The sequence below is a fragment of the Scylla paramamosain genome, chromosome 41, assembly GCF_035594125.1.
Source record: "Scylla paramamosain isolate STU-SP2022 chromosome 41, ASM3559412v1, whole genome shotgun sequence".
Classification (NCBI taxonomy): domain Eukaryota; kingdom Metazoa; phylum Arthropoda; class Malacostraca; order Decapoda; family Portunidae; genus Scylla; species Scylla paramamosain.
The window spans coordinates 4,914,467-4,932,523 of NC_087191.1; the positions used below are offsets into that span (position 1 = coordinate 4,914,467).

The 18,057-nt window shown below is 40.5% G+C and overlaps 1 protein-coding gene across 8 annotated transcripts in view; it reads right to left on the reverse strand.

The window, feature by feature from the left end:
- Window positions 1–18,057, reverse strand: part of LOC135092853 (nuclear hormone receptor HR96-like) — a 211,426-nt gene that overhangs the window by 118,392 nt on the left and 74,977 nt on the right. For 6 of the 8 annotated variants that reach the window (XR_010263092.1, XR_010263093.1, XR_010263094.1 and 3 more), the window contains exon 6: window positions 1,442–1,551. The exons of the other annotated variants lie outside the window; for them this stretch is intronic. Coding sequence is in view for 3 of the 6 variants with exons in the window: in XM_063991594.1 (XP_063847664.1) it covers window positions 1,442–1,551 (110 nt within the window). In the remaining 3 variants the exon portion in view is untranslated. The remainder of the gene's footprint in view (window positions 1–1,441; window positions 1,552–18,057) is intronic. 8 annotated transcript variants of the gene reach the window in all.

Consider the following 18,057-nt stretch of genomic DNA (forward strand, 5'->3'; position numbering starts at 1 on the left):
TCTCAATCATTCATCCCTTTCTCTGGTAAACTCTGGAACTCCCAGCCTGCTTCTGTATTTCCACCTAACTTTATAGAAGCTGTTTTAGCTAGAGATGAGATGTGAAGTTTCCAATTCAGAATATAAGTAAAGGACAGACCAATGATGTTCAGTGTAGAAGAGGGGGACAGTTGAGTGTCATTGAAGAAGAGGGGATAGTTGTCTAGAAGGTTGTTTCAAAGTTGATAGATGGAGGAATTGAGTTTTTGAGGCATTGAACAATACCAAGTTTACTCTGCCCCAATCAGAAATTTTAGAAAGATCAGAAGTCAAGCATTCTGTGGCTTCCCTGCGTGAAATGTTTACTTCCTGAAGGGCTGGACGTCTATGAAAAGACGTGGAAAAGTGCAGGGTAGCATCATCAGCGTAGGAGTGGATAGGACAAGAAGTTCGGTTTAGAAGATCATTAATGAATAATAAGAAGAGAGTGGGTTACAGGACAGAACCCTGAGAAACACCACTGTTAATAGATTTAGAAGAACAGTGACTGTCTACTACAGCAGCAATAGAACGATCAGAAAGGAAACTTGAGATGAAGTTACAGAGAGAAGGATAGAAGCCGTAGGAGGGTAGTTTGGAAATCAAAGCTTTGTGCCAGACTCTATCAAAAGCTTTTGATATATCCAAGGCAACAGCAAAAGTTTCACCAAAATCTCTAAAAGAGGATGACCAAGACTCAGTAAGGAAAGCTAGAAGATCACAAGTAAAGCATAGAGTATATATATATATATATATATATATATATATATATATATATATATATATATATATATATATATATATATATATATATATATATATATATATATATATATATATATATATATATATATATATATTTTTTTTTTATTCATTTAGTTATTTGTTATTGTCTTTTTTTTCTCTCTTTGAGAAACCAGTCTATATTTATTTCACAAGATTATTAAAGAGAAATTTGTAATATATTTAGTTGTATCTGAGGAATCCAAACCCATAAATGTTTCAAGCTTTATCATAACTGCTTTTTGAACTGAAAATTAGTTCAAAGGATAAGTTCCAGAAGACATTAGAGAGGCGGGGATTGAGGATGGGATGAACTTTGCACAAGAAGACAGAGCACCAGACACTGCTGTCCCTCAGTGATGGGATGCTGCTGCTTGTATCATCAGTGTGAATGGAAGCTGTATGTAACTAACATGCAATGGAGGATGCAATGCAACAAAAGGAAAACCAAATAATTACTACTAGTGAGACACTATATTAGTCACCACCCTATCTGCCTAATACACCTCCCGTTTCACTCCTCATCAACAAAACATTGAATCTTTCCTCTTAATCTGGGACCTCCAACCCTGTCCACTGGAGGAAGTGCAAAGTTCTGATGATATATTCAAATTTGGTATTGATTTCTTTAAATTCTTACCTCCTTCTTGATGCTAAGAGCAAATACTTCAGCTAGACAGGGGTTAGAGGCCCCCTCACTCCCCTCGACGGTAGCAGGGGAGGGAATCCCAGGAGCAAGGAGGCTAGATTCTGAAGGGAAGAGAAATAATTGTAATATAAACAGATTGAGAAAACCATTAATCAAGAAAGGAAGGGGTAGTCACCCACTCAATATTCAAACTAGTTAAGGGACAGGGATCTCAGTGGATAAGCAATATTCATAAAGAAAAAATATTCCACCCTTTCCATGTCCAAGAATTAAGTGGCTGAAAACAAAATACCACAGAAAAGTTACCACTACAGCACACACCAATTCACCCAGGTAAGCATTCAACACTGACACATCATATGCCCACCCCTGACTTGCCATGAAATTTCATAATTTCCTTAATTTCATCATTAGTGCAGGACATCAGTTTGATTGGTGAGTTTGTTGGCTACACTTAGTCAGCTGACATGTTCGAAACTCATATTTTACTCACTTAAAGATGGCACTGGTTTCTGCCTTTCAAGTCATGCTTATGCTCTACAACATATTGTGCCCATTTATTTATTTTTAATAATTTCTTATGAATTCCACATCACTACAATCACATTCTGAAGTTTTTTTATTTATTTATTTATTCATTTAATTTTATTATTATTTATCTATTTATTTACTTATTTTATATTATTTTTATTTATTTATTCTTTTTTATTTATCTATTTATTTTATTTTATTTTTATATTTTTTTGGAGGGGCTTTAGATTTCCATTCCAACAAACAACACAATGGAGCAGTTTTCATTCTAACAAACAAATTTTGGTTACTTATGACACATCAGACTAAAAGATAGATATAGCTCATCCTAAAATTTCCTGAATTTTAACCCTATTGTCTGCAGCACAGGTCAAAAGCAAACTGCCCTAGGGGATTTTTCCAAAGAAAACAAAATTTTAAACAAGAGTTTTAGGAAATTATTCTTTGCATGTCAACTAAAATTTGATAAAGAATGAACATATAAAAGAATCTGCAAAAAAAAATCAGGCTAATCTATGATACTTTATACTTTTCTTTTGATCACTCATGAAGCAATATAACAGATGAAAATCCGTGATCAACAAGTTCACTGCTGACAGCTACCTCCTTGCCAGGTGTGAGATAAATTTCCCCATGTATGATTTTGTTTTGTTTTTTTTTGTTTTGTGTGTGTGTGTAATAATAATAATAATAATAATAATAAACGGTTTATTATTTAGGCAGATGACAAACTGAAAATGTACATAGGGGATGGGGAAAAACTTAACATTAATCCTAAAGGTAAGTCTAATCTAGGAGGGAAATACTATTGATTGATGGCTCACACCATGGTGGGAATCGCAGTGTGTGTGTGTGTGTGTGTGTGTGTGTGTGTGTGTGTGTGTGTGTGTGTGTGTGTGTGTGTGTGTGTGTGTGTTTCAGTATATATCTTTTTTTTATATATGAGGGACACTGGCCAAGGGCAACAAATATCTAATAAAAAAAAAAAAAACAAGCCCACAGAGATGCCAGTCCCAGAACAGGATCCAAAGCGGTAGTCAAAAATAGAAGGATAAGTGTCTTGAAACCTCCCTCTTGAAGGAATTCAAGTCATAGGAAGGTGGAAATACAGAAGCAGGCAGAGAGTTCCAGTGTTCACCAGAAAAAGGGACGAATGATTGAGAATACTGGTTAACTCTTCCATTAGAGAGGTGGACAGAATATGGGTGAGAGAAAGAAGAAAGTCTTGTGCAGCGAGGCCGCAGGAGGAGGGGAGGCATACAGTTAGCAAGATCAGAAGAACAGTTAGCATGAAAATAGCAGTAGAAGACAGCTTGAGATGCAACATTACGGCGATGAGAGAGAGCCTGAAGACAGTTAGAGAAAAATTGATGAGACGAAAAGCTTTTGATTCCACCCTGTCTAGAAAAGTGGTATGAGTGGAACCCTCCCAAATATGTGAAGCATACTCCATACATGGACAGATAAGGCCCTTGTACAGAGTTAGCAGCTGGGGGGGGTGAGAAAAACTGGTGATGTCTCAGAACGCCTAACTTTATAGTTGTTGTTTTAGCTAGAGATGAGATGTGAAGTTCCTAGTTCAGATTATAAGTAAACGACAGACCGAGGATGTTCAGTGTAGAAGAGGGGAACAGTACAGTTGAGTGTCATTGAAGAAGAGAGGATAGTTGTCTGGAAGGTTGTGTCAAGATGAAGGAATTGAGTTTCTGAGGCATTGAACAATACCAAGTTTACTCTGCCCCAATCATAAATTTTAAAAAGATCAGAAGTCAGATGTTCTGTAGCTTCCCAGCGTGAAATGTTTACTCCCTGATGTGTTGGACATCTACGAAAAGACGTGGAAAAGTGCAGGGTGGTATCATCAGCACAGGAGTGGATAGGATAAGAAGTTTGGTTTAGGTCATTGATGAATAATAAGAGAGTGGGTGACAGGACAGAACCCTGAGGAACACCACTGTTAATAGATTTAGGAGAAGAACAGTGACCGTATCCCACAGCAGCAATAGAACGGTCAGAAAGGAAACTAGAGATAAAGTTAGTGAGGACAGAAGCCATAGAAGGATAGTTTGGAAATCAAAGCTTTGTGCCAGACTCTATCAAAAGCTTTTGATATATCCAAAGCAACAGCAAGTTTCACCAAAATCTCTAAAAGAGGATGACCAAGACTCAGTAAGGAAAGCCAGAAGATCACCAGTAGAGGGGCCTTGATAGAACCCATACTGGCAATCAGGTAGAAGGTTGTGAAGTGATAGATATTTAAAAATCTTCCTGTTGAGGAAGGATTAAAATAAACTTTAGATAGGCAGGAAATTAAAACAATAGGACGATAGTTTGAGGGATTAGAACGGTCACCCTTTTTTAGGAACAGGCTGAAAGTAGGCAAACTTCCAGCAAGAAAGAAAGCTAGATGTTGTCTCTAAAGACAACTCTCTTCCTCTCCACACAAAACTACAAGCATCTAATAAGACACACACCCTTCACTCAAAAATTTTAAAATTATCATGGCGGCTCCTACACCAGCCTCGGAGTCCCCATCTGGGGAGGGGACCATAAATGTCCCCAGGTCGGACTGCCTTTCTGTCGACGACCCTAAGTGTCCTGACACCCCCCTCAACTTTTTCTTCATTAACTTCTGCAACATTCGCGGTCTAAGATCAAATTTTCAATCTGTAGAACACCACCTCTCCTCTTCTAAATCTCATCTTCTTTTCCTCACTGAAACTCAGGTGTCTGAGGCAACTGACAGTAGCCCCTTTTCTGTTCCCTCCTGGTTTCTCTACCCTCATTTTCGATCCAAAGCTGGATGCTGCGTTTATGTGTGCAATGACTTAACCTGTTCTCGTGCCCACGCTCTTGAATCTTCCGAGTTTTCCACCATCTGGCTACGACTACAGAGTCACTCTCATACTAAATTTATCTGTGCTGTATACCTCTCACCTAACTCCTCTGACTATAAGAAATTCTTTGACTATTTAACTTCCAAAGTGGAGCACATTCTGACCCTCTTCCCTTTTGCAGAGATCTCCATTCTTTGAGACTTCAATGTTCATCACCAGCTTTGGCTTTCCTCTCCCTTCACTGACCATCCTGGTGAACTAGCCTACAACTTTGCTATCCTCCATGACCTAGAGCAGTTGGTGCAACACCCTACTCGTATTCCTGACCATCTTGGAGATACGCCCAACATTCTTGACCTTTTCCTGACCTCTAATCCTTCTGCTTATGCTGTCACCCTTTCTTCTCCGTTGGGCTCCTCCGATCACAATCTCATATCTTTATCTTGTCCTATCACTCCAATCTCTCCTCAGGATCCCCTAAGTGAAGGTGCCTCTGGCGTTTTGCCTCTGCTAGTTAGGGGGACCTGAGGAGGTACCTATTTTGCTGATTTTCCTTGGAATGACTACTGCTTCCGTGTCAGAGACCCGTCTTTGTGTGCTGAGTGCATAACAGAGGTGATAGTGTCTGGCATGGAGGCATACATTCCTCGTTCTTTTCCTCGTCCTAAACCTTCTAAACCTTGGTTTAACACAGCTTGTTCTCGTGCTATACATGATAGAGAGGTGGCCCACAAAAGGTACTTAAGCCTTCCATCACCAGAATCTCATGCACTTTATATTTCTGCCCAGAACCATGCCAAGTCTGTTCTCCAACTAGCCAAAAACTCCTTCATTAACAGAAAATGTCAAAACCTTTCAAGATCTAACTCCCCTCGTGATTTCTGGCATCTAGCCAAAAATATCTCCAATAACTTTGCTTCTTCTTCTTTCCCCCCCTCTATTTCAACCAGATGGCACCACTGCTATCACATCTATTTCTAAAGCTGAACTCTTTGCTCAAACCTTTGCTAAAAACTCTACCTTGGACGATTCTGGGCTTGTTCCTCTCTCTCCTCCAACCTCTGACTACTTCATGCCACCTATTAAAATTCTTCGCAATGATTTTTTCCATGCCCTCGCTGGCCTAATCTTTCGGAAGGCTTATGGACCTGATGGGGTCCCTCCTATTGTTCTCCGAAACTGTGCCTCCGTGCTTGCACCTTGCCTAGTCAAACTCTTTCAGCTCTGTCTGTCAACATCCACCTTTCCTTCTTGCTGGAAGTTTGCCTACATTCAACCTGTTCCTAAAAAGGGTGACCGTTCTAATCCCTCAAACTAGTGTCCTATTGCTTTAATTTCCTGCCTATCTAAAGTTTTCTAATCTATCCTCAACAGGAAGATTTTTAAACATCTATCACTTCACAACTTTCTATCTGATCGCCAGTATGGGTTCTGTCAAGGCCGCTCTACTGGTGATCTTCTGGCTTTCCTTACTGAGTTTTGGTCATCCTCTTTTAAAGATTTTGGTGAAACTTTTGCTGTTGCCTTGGACATATCAAAAGCTTTTGATAGAGTCTGGGACAAAGCTTTGATTTCCAAACTACCCTCCTACGGTTTCTATCCTTCTCTCTGTAACTTAATCTCAAGTTTCCTTTCTGACCATTCTATTGCTGCTGTGGTAGACGGTCACTGTTCTTCTCTTAAATCTATTAACAGTGGTGTTCCTCAGGGTTCTGTCCTGTCACCCACTCTCTTCTTATTATTCATTAATGATCTTCTAAAACAAACTTCTTGTCCTATCCACTCCTACGCTGATGATACCACCTTGCATTTTTCCACGTCTTTTCATAAACGTCCAACCCTTCAGGAGGTAAACATATCACGCAGGGAAGCCACAGAACGCCTGACTTCTGATCTTTCTAAAATTTTTGATTGGGGCAGAGCAAACTTGGTATTGTTCAATGCCTCTAAAACTCAATTCCTCCATCTATCAACTCGACACAACCTTCCAGACAACTATCCCCTCTTCTTCAATGACACTCAACTGTCCCCCTCTTCTACACTGAACATCCTCGGTCTGTCCTTTACTTATAATCTGAACTGGAAACTTCACATCTCATCTCTAGCTAAAACAGCTTCTATGAAGTTAGGTGTTCTGAGATGTCTCTGCCAGTTTTTCTCACCCCCCCAGCTGCTAACTCTGTACAAGGGCCTTATCTGTCCATGTATGGAGTATGCTTCACATGTCTGGGGGGGTTCCACTCATACTGCTCTTCTAGACAGGGTGGAATCAAAAGCTTTTCGTCTCATCAACTCCTCTCCTCTAACTGACTGTCTTCAACCTCTCTCTCACCGCCACAATGTTGCATATCTAGCTGTCTTCTACCGCTATTTTCATGCTAACTGCTCCTCTGATCTAGCTAACTGCATGCCTCCCCTCCTTCCGCGGCCTCGCTGCAGAAGACTTTCTTCTTTCTCTCACCCCTATTTTGTCCACCTCTCTAACGCAAGAGTTAACCAGTATTCTCAATCATTCATCCCTTTCTCTGGTAAACTCTGGAACTCGCTGCCTGCTTCTGTATTTCCACCTTCCTATGACTTGAATTCCTTCAAGAGGGAGGTTTCAGGACACTTATTCATCAATTTTTGACCACTGCTTTGATCCTTTTATGGGACTGGCATTTCAGTGGGCATTTTTTTTTATTAGATTTTTGTTGCCCTTGGCCAGTGTCCTTCCTACATAAAAAAAAAAAAATAATTGAATTTAAAGAGTTTGACTTGGCAAAGTGCAAACACTGAGGCACAGTTTCAGAGAACAATAGGAGGGACCCCATCAGGTCCATAAGCATTCCTACAGTTTAGGTCAGCGAGAGCATGGAAAACATAATTGCGAAGAATTTTAATAGGTAGCATGAAGTAGTTAGAGGGTGGAGAGGAAGGAACAAGCCCAGAATCATCTAAGGTAGAGTTTTTAGCAAAGGTTTGAGCGAAGAGTTCAGCTTTAGAAATAGATGTGATAACAGTGGTGTCATCTGGCTGAAAAAAGGAGGGAAAGAAGAAGCAAAGTTATTGGAGATATTTTTGGTTAGATGCCAGAAGTCATGAGGGGAGTTAGATCTTGAAAGATTTTGACACTTTCTATTAATGAAGGAGTTTTTGGCTAGTTGGAAAACAGACTTGGCATGGTTCTAGACAGAAATATAAAGTGCATGAGATTCTGGTAATGGTAAGCTTAAGTACCTTTTGTGGCCCACCACTCTATCATGTATAACTCGAGAACAAGCTGTATTAAACCAAGGTTTGGAAAGTTTAGGTCGAGAAAAAGAGTGAGGAATGTACGCCTCCATGCCAGACACTATCACCTTTGCTATGAGCTGGCACACAAAGACGGGTCTCTGACATGGAAGCAGTAGTCATCCCAAGAAAAATCAGCAAAATACTTCCTGAGGTACCCCCAACTAGCAGAGGCAAAACAGCAGAAGCACCTTCGCTTAAGGGGGGGATCCTGAGGAGGGGTTGGAGCAATAGGACAAGATACAGATATGAGATTGCAATTGGAGGAGCCCAACGGAAAAGAGGGGTTAATAATGTTGGGCGTATCTCCAAGATGGTCAAGAATACGAGTAAAGTGTTGCACCAATTGCTCTAGGTCGTGGAGGATAGCAAAGTTGGAAACTAGTTCACCAGGATGGTCAGTGAAGGGAGAGGAAAGCCAAAGCTGGTGGTGAACATTGAAGTCTTCAAGAATGGAGATCTCTGCAAAAAGGGAAGAGTCAGAATGTGTTCCACTTTGGAAGTTAAGTAGTCAAAGAATTTCTTATAGTAAGAGGAGTTAGATGAGAGGTATACAGCACAGATAAATTTAGTTTGAGAGTGACTCTGTAGTTGTAGCCAGATGGTGGAAAACTCATAATATTCAAGAGCGTGGGCATGAGAGCAGGTTAAGTCTTTGCACACATAAACGTAACATCCAGCTTTGGATTGAAAATGAGGATAGAGAAAGTAGGAGGGAACAGAAAAGGGGCTACTGTTCATTGCCTCAGACACCTGAGTTTAAGTGAGGAAAAGAAGATGAGGTTTAGAAGAGGAGAGGTGGTGTTCTACAGAATGAAAATTAGATCTTAGACCATGAATGTTGCAGTAGTTAATGAAGAAAAATTGAGGAGGGCTGTTATCAGAAGAGCAGTTCGACCTGCGGACATTTGTGGTCACCTCCCCAGATGGGAATTCTGAGGCTGGTGGAGGAGTCGCCATGATAATTTTAAATTTTTGAGTGAAGGGTGTGTGTGTTATTAGGTGCTTGTAGTTTTGTTAGGAGGGAGTTATATTTGTGTTGTAAGACCTCACTGGGAGTAATTATCATTTTGGGAGGTGCCTACTGCCTCCTCCTCTAAAGTGTAATTATTATTTTCTTTCCAGCAGTATTTTGTGTAAAAATATAGGAAAATATGACATGTAAATGAGGGATAACAGGGTGTGTGTCACTCAATCAGGCAGTGTGATCAGTGTTCATGTGTGTGTGTGTGTGTGTGTGTGTGTGTGTGTGTGTGTGTTCTACTTTCTCTCCTACATCATCTCACAATAAAACTACAAAAACATAATGTGAGTGCTAAGCAAGTCCAGAAACTCGGTTCAATTTCATGTTGACATGATACATGAAATTAAAAACTTCCAAAAATCACAATAATTTTAACTGATATGCAAGGTAGTTATACAGAGTATTTTTGAGATGGAAGGTATAATATTTTCAGATGATGATAAGGTTCTCTCTCTCTCTCTCTCTCTCTCTCTCTCTCTCTGAGACATGGTAACCCCACTATTGTCTGTTATTATGACCTGAGAGGGCAAGCGAGTGAGTGACTACACTGGAAGCAGTTTCAGGTGGGAGTTGCCATGGCAATGGATTTCCACTCTCCACTCCTCAATCTACCCAGCCATCCCCCCCCACCCACATCAGCTGTTTTACTGGACACTGAGTTCAAGGTCATGACTGACAAGTTTATCACTAAAGGGAGGGAGGGGGGGAGAGAGAGAGAGAGAGAGAGAGAGAGAGAGAGAGAGAGAGAGAGAGAGAGAGAGAGAGAGAGAGAGAGAGAGAGAGAGAGAGAGAGAGAGAGAGAGAGAGAGAGAGAGAGAGAGAGAGAGAGAGAGAGAGAGAGAGAGAGAGAGAGAGAGAGAAAGGGCAGGAGGCAAGCAACAGCCAATCAGGAGTTAGCCACTCGTGACAACATTGCATTTGGTGGGGGAGGGCCGAGAGGGCTTGCTGGCTACCCTCCATGAAATAAAAATCTTGCAACTTTTCATAAATATGCACAGCAGCGTGCAGACAAGAGCTTATCAGTTTACATGATTGGGTGCACTTACTGGATGTATGATTGCTTAATGCTTATAATGGACTCTACAGACACAGTTCCTAACTTTATAGACAACCTTGATGAAGATTTGGCTTTGCTTCTTCTTCTTTCCCTCCTTTATTTCAACCAGATGGCACCACTGCTATCACATCTATCTCTAAAGCTGAACTCTTCGCTCAAACCTTATTCAAACCTTAGCTAAAAACTCTTACTTGGAAAATTCAGGGCTTGTTCCTTTGTTCCTTCCTCTCCTCCATCCTCTGACTATTTCATGCTACCTATTAAAATTCTTCACAATGATCTTTTCCATGCCCTTGCTGGCCTAAACCCTCAGAAGGCTTAGGAACCTGATGGGGTTCCTCCTATTGTTCTCCGAAACTGTGCCTCAGTGCCCGCACTTTGCCAAGTCAAACTCTTTCAATTCTATCTGTCAACATCTAGCTTTCTTTTTTGCTGGAAGTTTGCCTACATTCAGCCTGTTCCTAAAAAAAGGGTGACCGTTCCAATCCCTCAAACTATCATCCTATTGTTTTAATTTCCTGCCTATCTAAAGTTTTTTAATCCATCCTCAACAGGAAGATTCTTAAATATCTATCACTTCACAACCTTCTACCTGATTGCCAGTATGGGTTCCATCAAGGCCCCTCTACTGGTGATCTTCTGGCTTTCCTTACAGAGTCTTGGTCATCCTCTTTTAGAGATTTTTGGTGAAACTTTTGCTGTTAACTTGGGCATATCAAAAGCTTTTGAGAGTCTGGCAAAAAGCTTTGATTTCCAAACTACCCTCCTACGGCTTCTATCCTTCTCTTTGTAACTTCATCTCAAGTTTCCTTTCTAACCATTCTATTGCTGCTGTTCTTCTCCTAAATCTATTAACAGTGGTGTTCCACAGGGTTCTGTCCTGTCACCCACTCTCTTATTATTCATCAATGACCTAAACCAAACTTCTTATCCTATCCACTCCTACGCTGATGATACCATCCTGCACTTTTCCACATCTTTTCATAGACATCCAACCCTTCAGGAAGTAAACATTTCACACAGGGGAGCCACAGAATGACTGACTTCTGATCTTTCTAAAATTTCTGATTGGGGCAGAGCAAACTTGGTATTATTCAATGCCTCAAAAACTAATTCTTCCATCTATCAACTCAACACAACCTTCCAGACAACTATCCTCTCTTCTTCAATGACACTCAACTGTCCCCCTCCTTTACACTGAACATCCTCAGTCTGTCCTTTACTTATAATCTGAACTGAAAACTACACATCTCATCTCTAGCTTAAACAGCTTCTATGAAGTTAGGCTTTTTGAGACGTCTCCACCAGTTTTTCTCACCCTTCCAACTGCTAGCTCTGTACAAGGGCCTTATCTGTTCATGTATGGAGTATGCTTCATGTATGGGGAGTTCCACTCACACTGCTCTTCTAGACAGGGTGGAATCAAAAGCTTCTCGTCTCATCAACTCCTCTCCTCTAACTGACTGTCTTTAGTCTCTCTCTCATCACCACAATGTTGCATATCTAGCTATCTTCTACTGCTATTTTCATGGTAAATGCTCTTCTAATCTTGCTAACTGCATGCATCCCCTCTTCCTGCAGCCTCGCTGCACAAGACTTTCTTCTTTCTCTCATCCCTATTCTGTCCACCTCTCTAATGCAAGAGTTAACCATTATTCTCAATCATTCATCCCTTTCTCTGCTAAATCCTGGAACTCCCTTCTTGTTTTTGTATTTCCACATTCCTATGACTTGAATTCCTTCAAGAGGAAGGTTTCAAGACACTTGTCCTTCAATGTTTGACTACCGCTTTGGGCCCTTTTCCAGGACTAGCATCTCACTGGGCTTTTTTTTTATTGGATTTTTGTTGCCCTTGGCCAGTGTCCCTCCTACATAAAAAAAAAAAAAGTGACAGGTGACAAAGGAGATATTATCATGGAATTTGAAAGTGACAAAGATGTGGATGACAGCACAGATTATGAAGAGTGGCTCCTATGGAGAAATAGCAAGACACTAATATGAAACTGATTAGTTAATTAATTTACAATTTTTTTTATATGAAAGTAACTATGATAATTATGTATTACCAGGCAAGCTATGGGAATATAAAATCATGGTAGAGAAACCATGAGAAACTCAGATGTAGAGAAGTCCATAACATGGTCCAATAGTATGGAAGGTAGACCAACTGCAAATATATCCAGTGTTGTAGAATATTTGGTAGATGTGAGGTCAGTAAATTCAGAAGAAATGGCATGGGACTTGTTCATAACATATGATATGATTTCAATATTGTACACTATACAATAAACTCCCATCACTCATCATGGTAACAGACTGCATTGAAATTTTTTTTGGTTTGTTGTATGCATGAGATTCATTAGGCCAAAACAAATATAAAACATTTTTCATGGAAGAGTTTGGTCATCCTGTATTTGGTCCAATAATGTCTGTGAATAAATTTGGATTTTTACATGCAAACCTAACTTTTGACAACATAGATGCCAGACATCAGATATGGCTAAATGACCGGTTTGCTGCAGTCAGAGATCTTTTTAAAAAAGTTCAGTGTGACTTCTTGACCATTGATGAAACTTTATATCCTTGTAGAAATCAAATAGGATTCAGGCAGTACAATAAGAGCAAACCTAAATGATATGGCCTGTTGTAATAATTTGTGAATGTGGTAAGAATTCCATTCACATTAAGGAAGATAATATGCTCAGGTAAACCTTCCAGAGAACCTGGATCCCACTATATACATGGTTTATTTTCAACAGTGAAGATTCTTGTAAGTCAGATACAAGAACTTGTAGACCTTAGAGGTAGTCTAGAAAAATTGTGTACCAGCCTAGAGTTGTTTGAGTGGCTTCAAACAAGTACTGTAGATTGCATGAGAAAAAGCATACCACCAGAGGTAAAGGCAGGCACTTTCTGAAAGGGAAGAGGTCATACCAGGTGTACCAGACTAAAAATAATGAGGAAATGACTGAATTCTTATGTAGTACCCACCAGCCTACATTCAACCTGTTCCTAAAAAGGGTGACTGTTCTAATCCCTCAAACTACCGTCTCATTGCTTTAATTTCCTGACTATCTAAAGTTTTTGAATCTATCCTCAACAGGAATATTCTTAAACATCTATCACTTCACAACCTTCTATCTGATTGCCAGTATGGGTTCCGTCAAGGCTGCTCTACTTGTGATCTTCTGGCTTTCCTTACTGAGTCTTGATCATCCTCTTTTGGAGATTTTGGTGAAACTTTTGCTGTTGCCTTGGACATATCAAAAGCTTTTGATAGAGTCTGGCACAAAGCTTTGATTTCCAAACTACCCTCCTATGGTTTCTATCCTTCTCTCTGTAACTTCATCTCAAGTTTCCTTTCTGACCGTTCTATTGCTGCTGTGGTAGACGATCATTGTTCTTCTCCTAAATCTATTAACAGTGGTGTTCCTCAGGGTTCTGTCCTGTCACCCACTCTCTTCTTATTATTCATTAATGATCTTCTAAACCAAACTTCTTGTCCTATCCACTCCTACGTTGATGATACCACCCTGCACTTTTCTACGTCTTTTCATAGACATCCAACCCTTCAGGAGGTAAACATATCACGCAGGGAAGCCACAGAACGCTTGACTTCTGATCTTTCTAAAATTTCTGATTGGGGCAGAGCAAACATGGTATTGTTCAATGCCTCAAAAACTCAATTCCTTCATCTGTCAACTTGACACAACCTTCCAGACAATTATCCACTCTTCTTCAATGACACTCAACTGTCCCCCTCTTCTACACTGAACATCCTCGGTCTGTCCTTTACTTATAATCTAAACTGGAAACTTCACATCTCATCTCTAGCTAAAACAGCTTCTATGAAGTTAAGCGTTCTGAGACGTCTCCGCCAGTTTTTCTCACCCCCCCCCAGCTGCTAACTCTGTACAAGGGCCTTATCCGTCCATGTATGGAGTATGCTTCACATGTCCGGGGGGGTTCCACTCATACTGCTCTTCTAGACAGGGTGGAATCAAAAGCTTTTCATCTCATCAACTCCTCTTCTCTAACTGACTGTCTTCAGCCTCTCTCTCACCACCGCAATATTGCATATCTAGCTGTCTTCCACTGCTATTTTCATGCTAACTGCTCTTCTGATCTTGCTAACTGCATGCCACCCCTCCTTCTGCAGCCTTGCTGCACAAGACTTTCTTCTTTCTCTCATCCCTATTCTGTCCACCTCTCTAATGCAAGAGTTAACCAGTATTCTCAATCATTCATCCCTTTCTCTGGTAAACTCTGGAACTCCCTGCCTGCTTCTGTATTTCCACCTTCCTATGACTTGAATTTCTTCAAGAGGGAGGTTTCAAGACACTTATTCATCAATTTTTTACCACTACTTTGACCCTTTTATGGGACTGGCATTTCAGTGGGCATTTCTTTTTATTAGATTTTTGTTGCCCTTGGCTAGTGTCCTTCCTACATAAAAAAAAAAAAAGTAATGGTAAGAAAAAAAGTATTTCTTCTAAGTAGAAGTAGTAACAGAAGTTGTTAGCCTGCAATATTACATAGGCATACATCACTTAGAGAAAGTATACTTATTATGGAGTAATATACTGACAAAAAACTATTTGCTTATAATGCTATATAGATATATTATATATGTAATAATTGTATAGGTTTTATTATAGTTTTATTTGCTGAGAAGGGCATGTGGTATGTAGGGTGAACTTGTCCCCATAAGGCAGAACTTCTGAATTACATCTAATACTGCTAGTAACTTTGTGTTCATGTTCAATTTCCACTGAGACTACTCTAATAGGAAAATTCTGTGATATACCCACAATTACCTGACTTTTAGTAAATGGTGAATCAAGTTTTATTCACCAAGCTTTCCTCTTACAGTGGCCTGTCCTCTAAGCTCTTTGCTAATCAGGGGATGGCATTAATAGTTAGAAAAATACTGTACATGTGTTTGTTACCCATTTGTTTGTATGTAGAACTAATGTTTGTGCCCTCGCTGACACTGACTGACAAAACTACTGTGTGGAGGATTACACCTAGGGAAGCTCATGATATCTCTGGATTCTACATTGGATGAAAAATCGACCCTCCCATCCCTATGTCTATCTGCAAACAGTTGCCATTCCCCTTATTGTTATCATGGCAGCTTGAACCATAGTAACTCAGGAATGTCATTGTTCAGCTTATCACAGCCAGGCACTGCGATAATTTGTTCCTGTAAAACTCTAAAGTTTGCTTTTTTGATAAAGTTGTAAGTAAATGTATAAAATCTGACAGTAATATATATATATATATATATATATATATATATATATATATATATATATATATATATATATATATATATATATATATATATATATATATATATTATGCAGAGAGAGAGAGAGAGAGAGAGAGAGAGAGAGAGAGAGAGAGAGAGAGAGAGAGAGAGAGAGAGAGAGAGAGAGAGAGAGAGAGAGAGAGAGAGAGAGAGAGAGAGAGAGAGAGAGAGAGAGAGAGAATGGAATAAAAAAAAATTGACTTACAACAAATATACATTTCAAAATTTATTTTGAAATAGCAACAGAGTCTGCAAAGTTGTAGAAGTAATCATTGGCCTGATCATCTCATATGAATTTCACTTGTTTTCCTTACAATCACAAATAATTACTTTTCAACTATAATTTTGCTGTTGCCTGTTTTGCATTAAAATTTTACTACTACAGTAAAATCCCTCTCATCTGGCATTCAGGTATCCGGCAGCTTCAAGTATCCGGCACATTTTTCCCCGAGCCTTAAAATCAGTAAAAAATCAATGTGTACTTATAAAATCGATTAAAATTCCCGCGCAAGGCATACTTTGTCCCCTCGCCACCAGAGTGCACTGCTTCGCGCCACCCGCGGCCCACTGCACTGTGTTTACTCAGTGAATCAGTCCCACATGTGCACTGTTTATCGACTGACGCCTTCATCATGCCTAAAGTTGTAGAAAAGAGGAAGCGTGTTGTGCTTACACTTAAGCAGCTGATCAGATCAGCTGCTGATTAAGATCAGCTGATCTTTGTTATGGTAAGATGCGTGAGTGTAGAATGGTGATTGTGGACATAATTTCACTTCTATTCAAGTATCCGGCAATATTCAAGTATCCGGCATGTCGGCGGACCCGTTGATGCCGGATAAGAGGGATTTTACTGTAAATGAAACCACTTTCAAAAGGGTGGCGTTTCGGGAAAGTGTTTGGTGGGATACACGTGAGTTGGGTCCCAGGCCCAGATCCTGGTAACATTTCTTCAGTATGGCTAAAATTCATTTAGCTAAGTAAGCAGGGATTCATCCATTGCAAACCCACTGTAGTATTCATAACATCTGGCTGCAGATTCATAATTCTCTATCTCTCTCTCTCTCTCTCTCTCTCTCTCTCTCTCTCTCTCTCTCTCTCTCTCTCTCTCTCTCTCTCTCTCTCTCTCTCTCAATATTATTGAAATAATAATAATAATAATAATAATAATAATAATAATAATAATAATAATAATAATAATGTTACCGTCGAACGGGTGAAAGACCGCCGAACGGATGAAAGAAGTTGTATTATCATACAACTTCTTTCATCATATTATTATTTAGCATATGCTAAATAATATGATCTGTGTTATGAGAGTTGAAGTGAACTAGTATATGAAGCATGGGTAACACTACGGAAACTAAGTTAATTAGAGTAGAGATTATGGAAACTGAATTCATTATAGTAGTTAATCACAGTAGTGAAGATGTGTGAGAGGGACTAGCTGTGGAGAGCTTAGCTACAGAGAGGTAGTGAGGGTTGTGTTTACGTGGTAAAGTTGATGACATGGTGCGAAGGGTAGATAAGACACAGAGGGATCTCCGTAGAGGAATGAGTCACACAGGAACTATTGCTGACCTAAGGGTAAGACGGGCAGGCGTGAGGCACCGAGGGCCAGCAGGAACGAAGCCCAGAGGGACAGATTCCTTTGTACCGCCACCAAGTTAGGGTGTAACTACTCAAGGAAAGATCGGACCTCTACAATACAGATGGAGGTGTTGCTTGGTGACATGCCTCCTTAAGACCCCAAACACATGAGTTCCACATCTGTATTACGAGGGGTTGATTTCCCTAATTAGCATAATCCATAATTAGTGATGCATTATGTTGATACAGTATATAATGGTCAGTAGTGCTACGCATGTCTTATGTTTATTATGTATGTCTTCAGGTTTGACCAAATGCAATAAATGATTTGCATCACCATGTTAGTCTAAAATCCTTTAGCTGCCTCCGGGTAGCTACAGTCAAACAAATGTGTGGGCTTCTGTGAATGTCCAGCGAGCAACACCACCTGAGGGAAGACACTGGTGGGCCTCCAGAAGGGACCGATACAGTTCGTCCTCACAGAGGACAGAGCAGAAAAGTGACACATGGAGAAGTGATGCGCAGGGCAGGCATCCTCATCCTCCCAGAGGATGGAGCAGAGAAGTGGCACACGGTACGGGCATCCTCCCCAGGCCAAATCACCGAGTGTGTGTTCGTGTGTGCGTGTGCTGAGGACGGGCGAGCAGCAGGCACAGCCCATCTGTCCTGCCTCGAGGGCAGGCAGCGAGTGTGTGTGCATGTGCACGTTGCCAAGGGCAGGTGCACAGCGCGTGGGACACCTCCGTCCTGCCTAAAGGACGGACAGCAAGTGTGTGTTCGTGTGTGTGTTGCTGAGGGTGGGTGCATGGTGCATGGGGCACCTTCATCCTGCCTTGAGGGCGGGCAGTAAGTGTGTGTGTTTGTGTGTGCGTTACCTGGATAGGAGACTGGTGTGGTAGCCTCGTTCCAGGCGGCCAGGGGTGTCCAGTGCACATGTCTCAGCCGGGAAAGGAGAAAGGTAATTTGTGCACAGGTGTGTGTGTG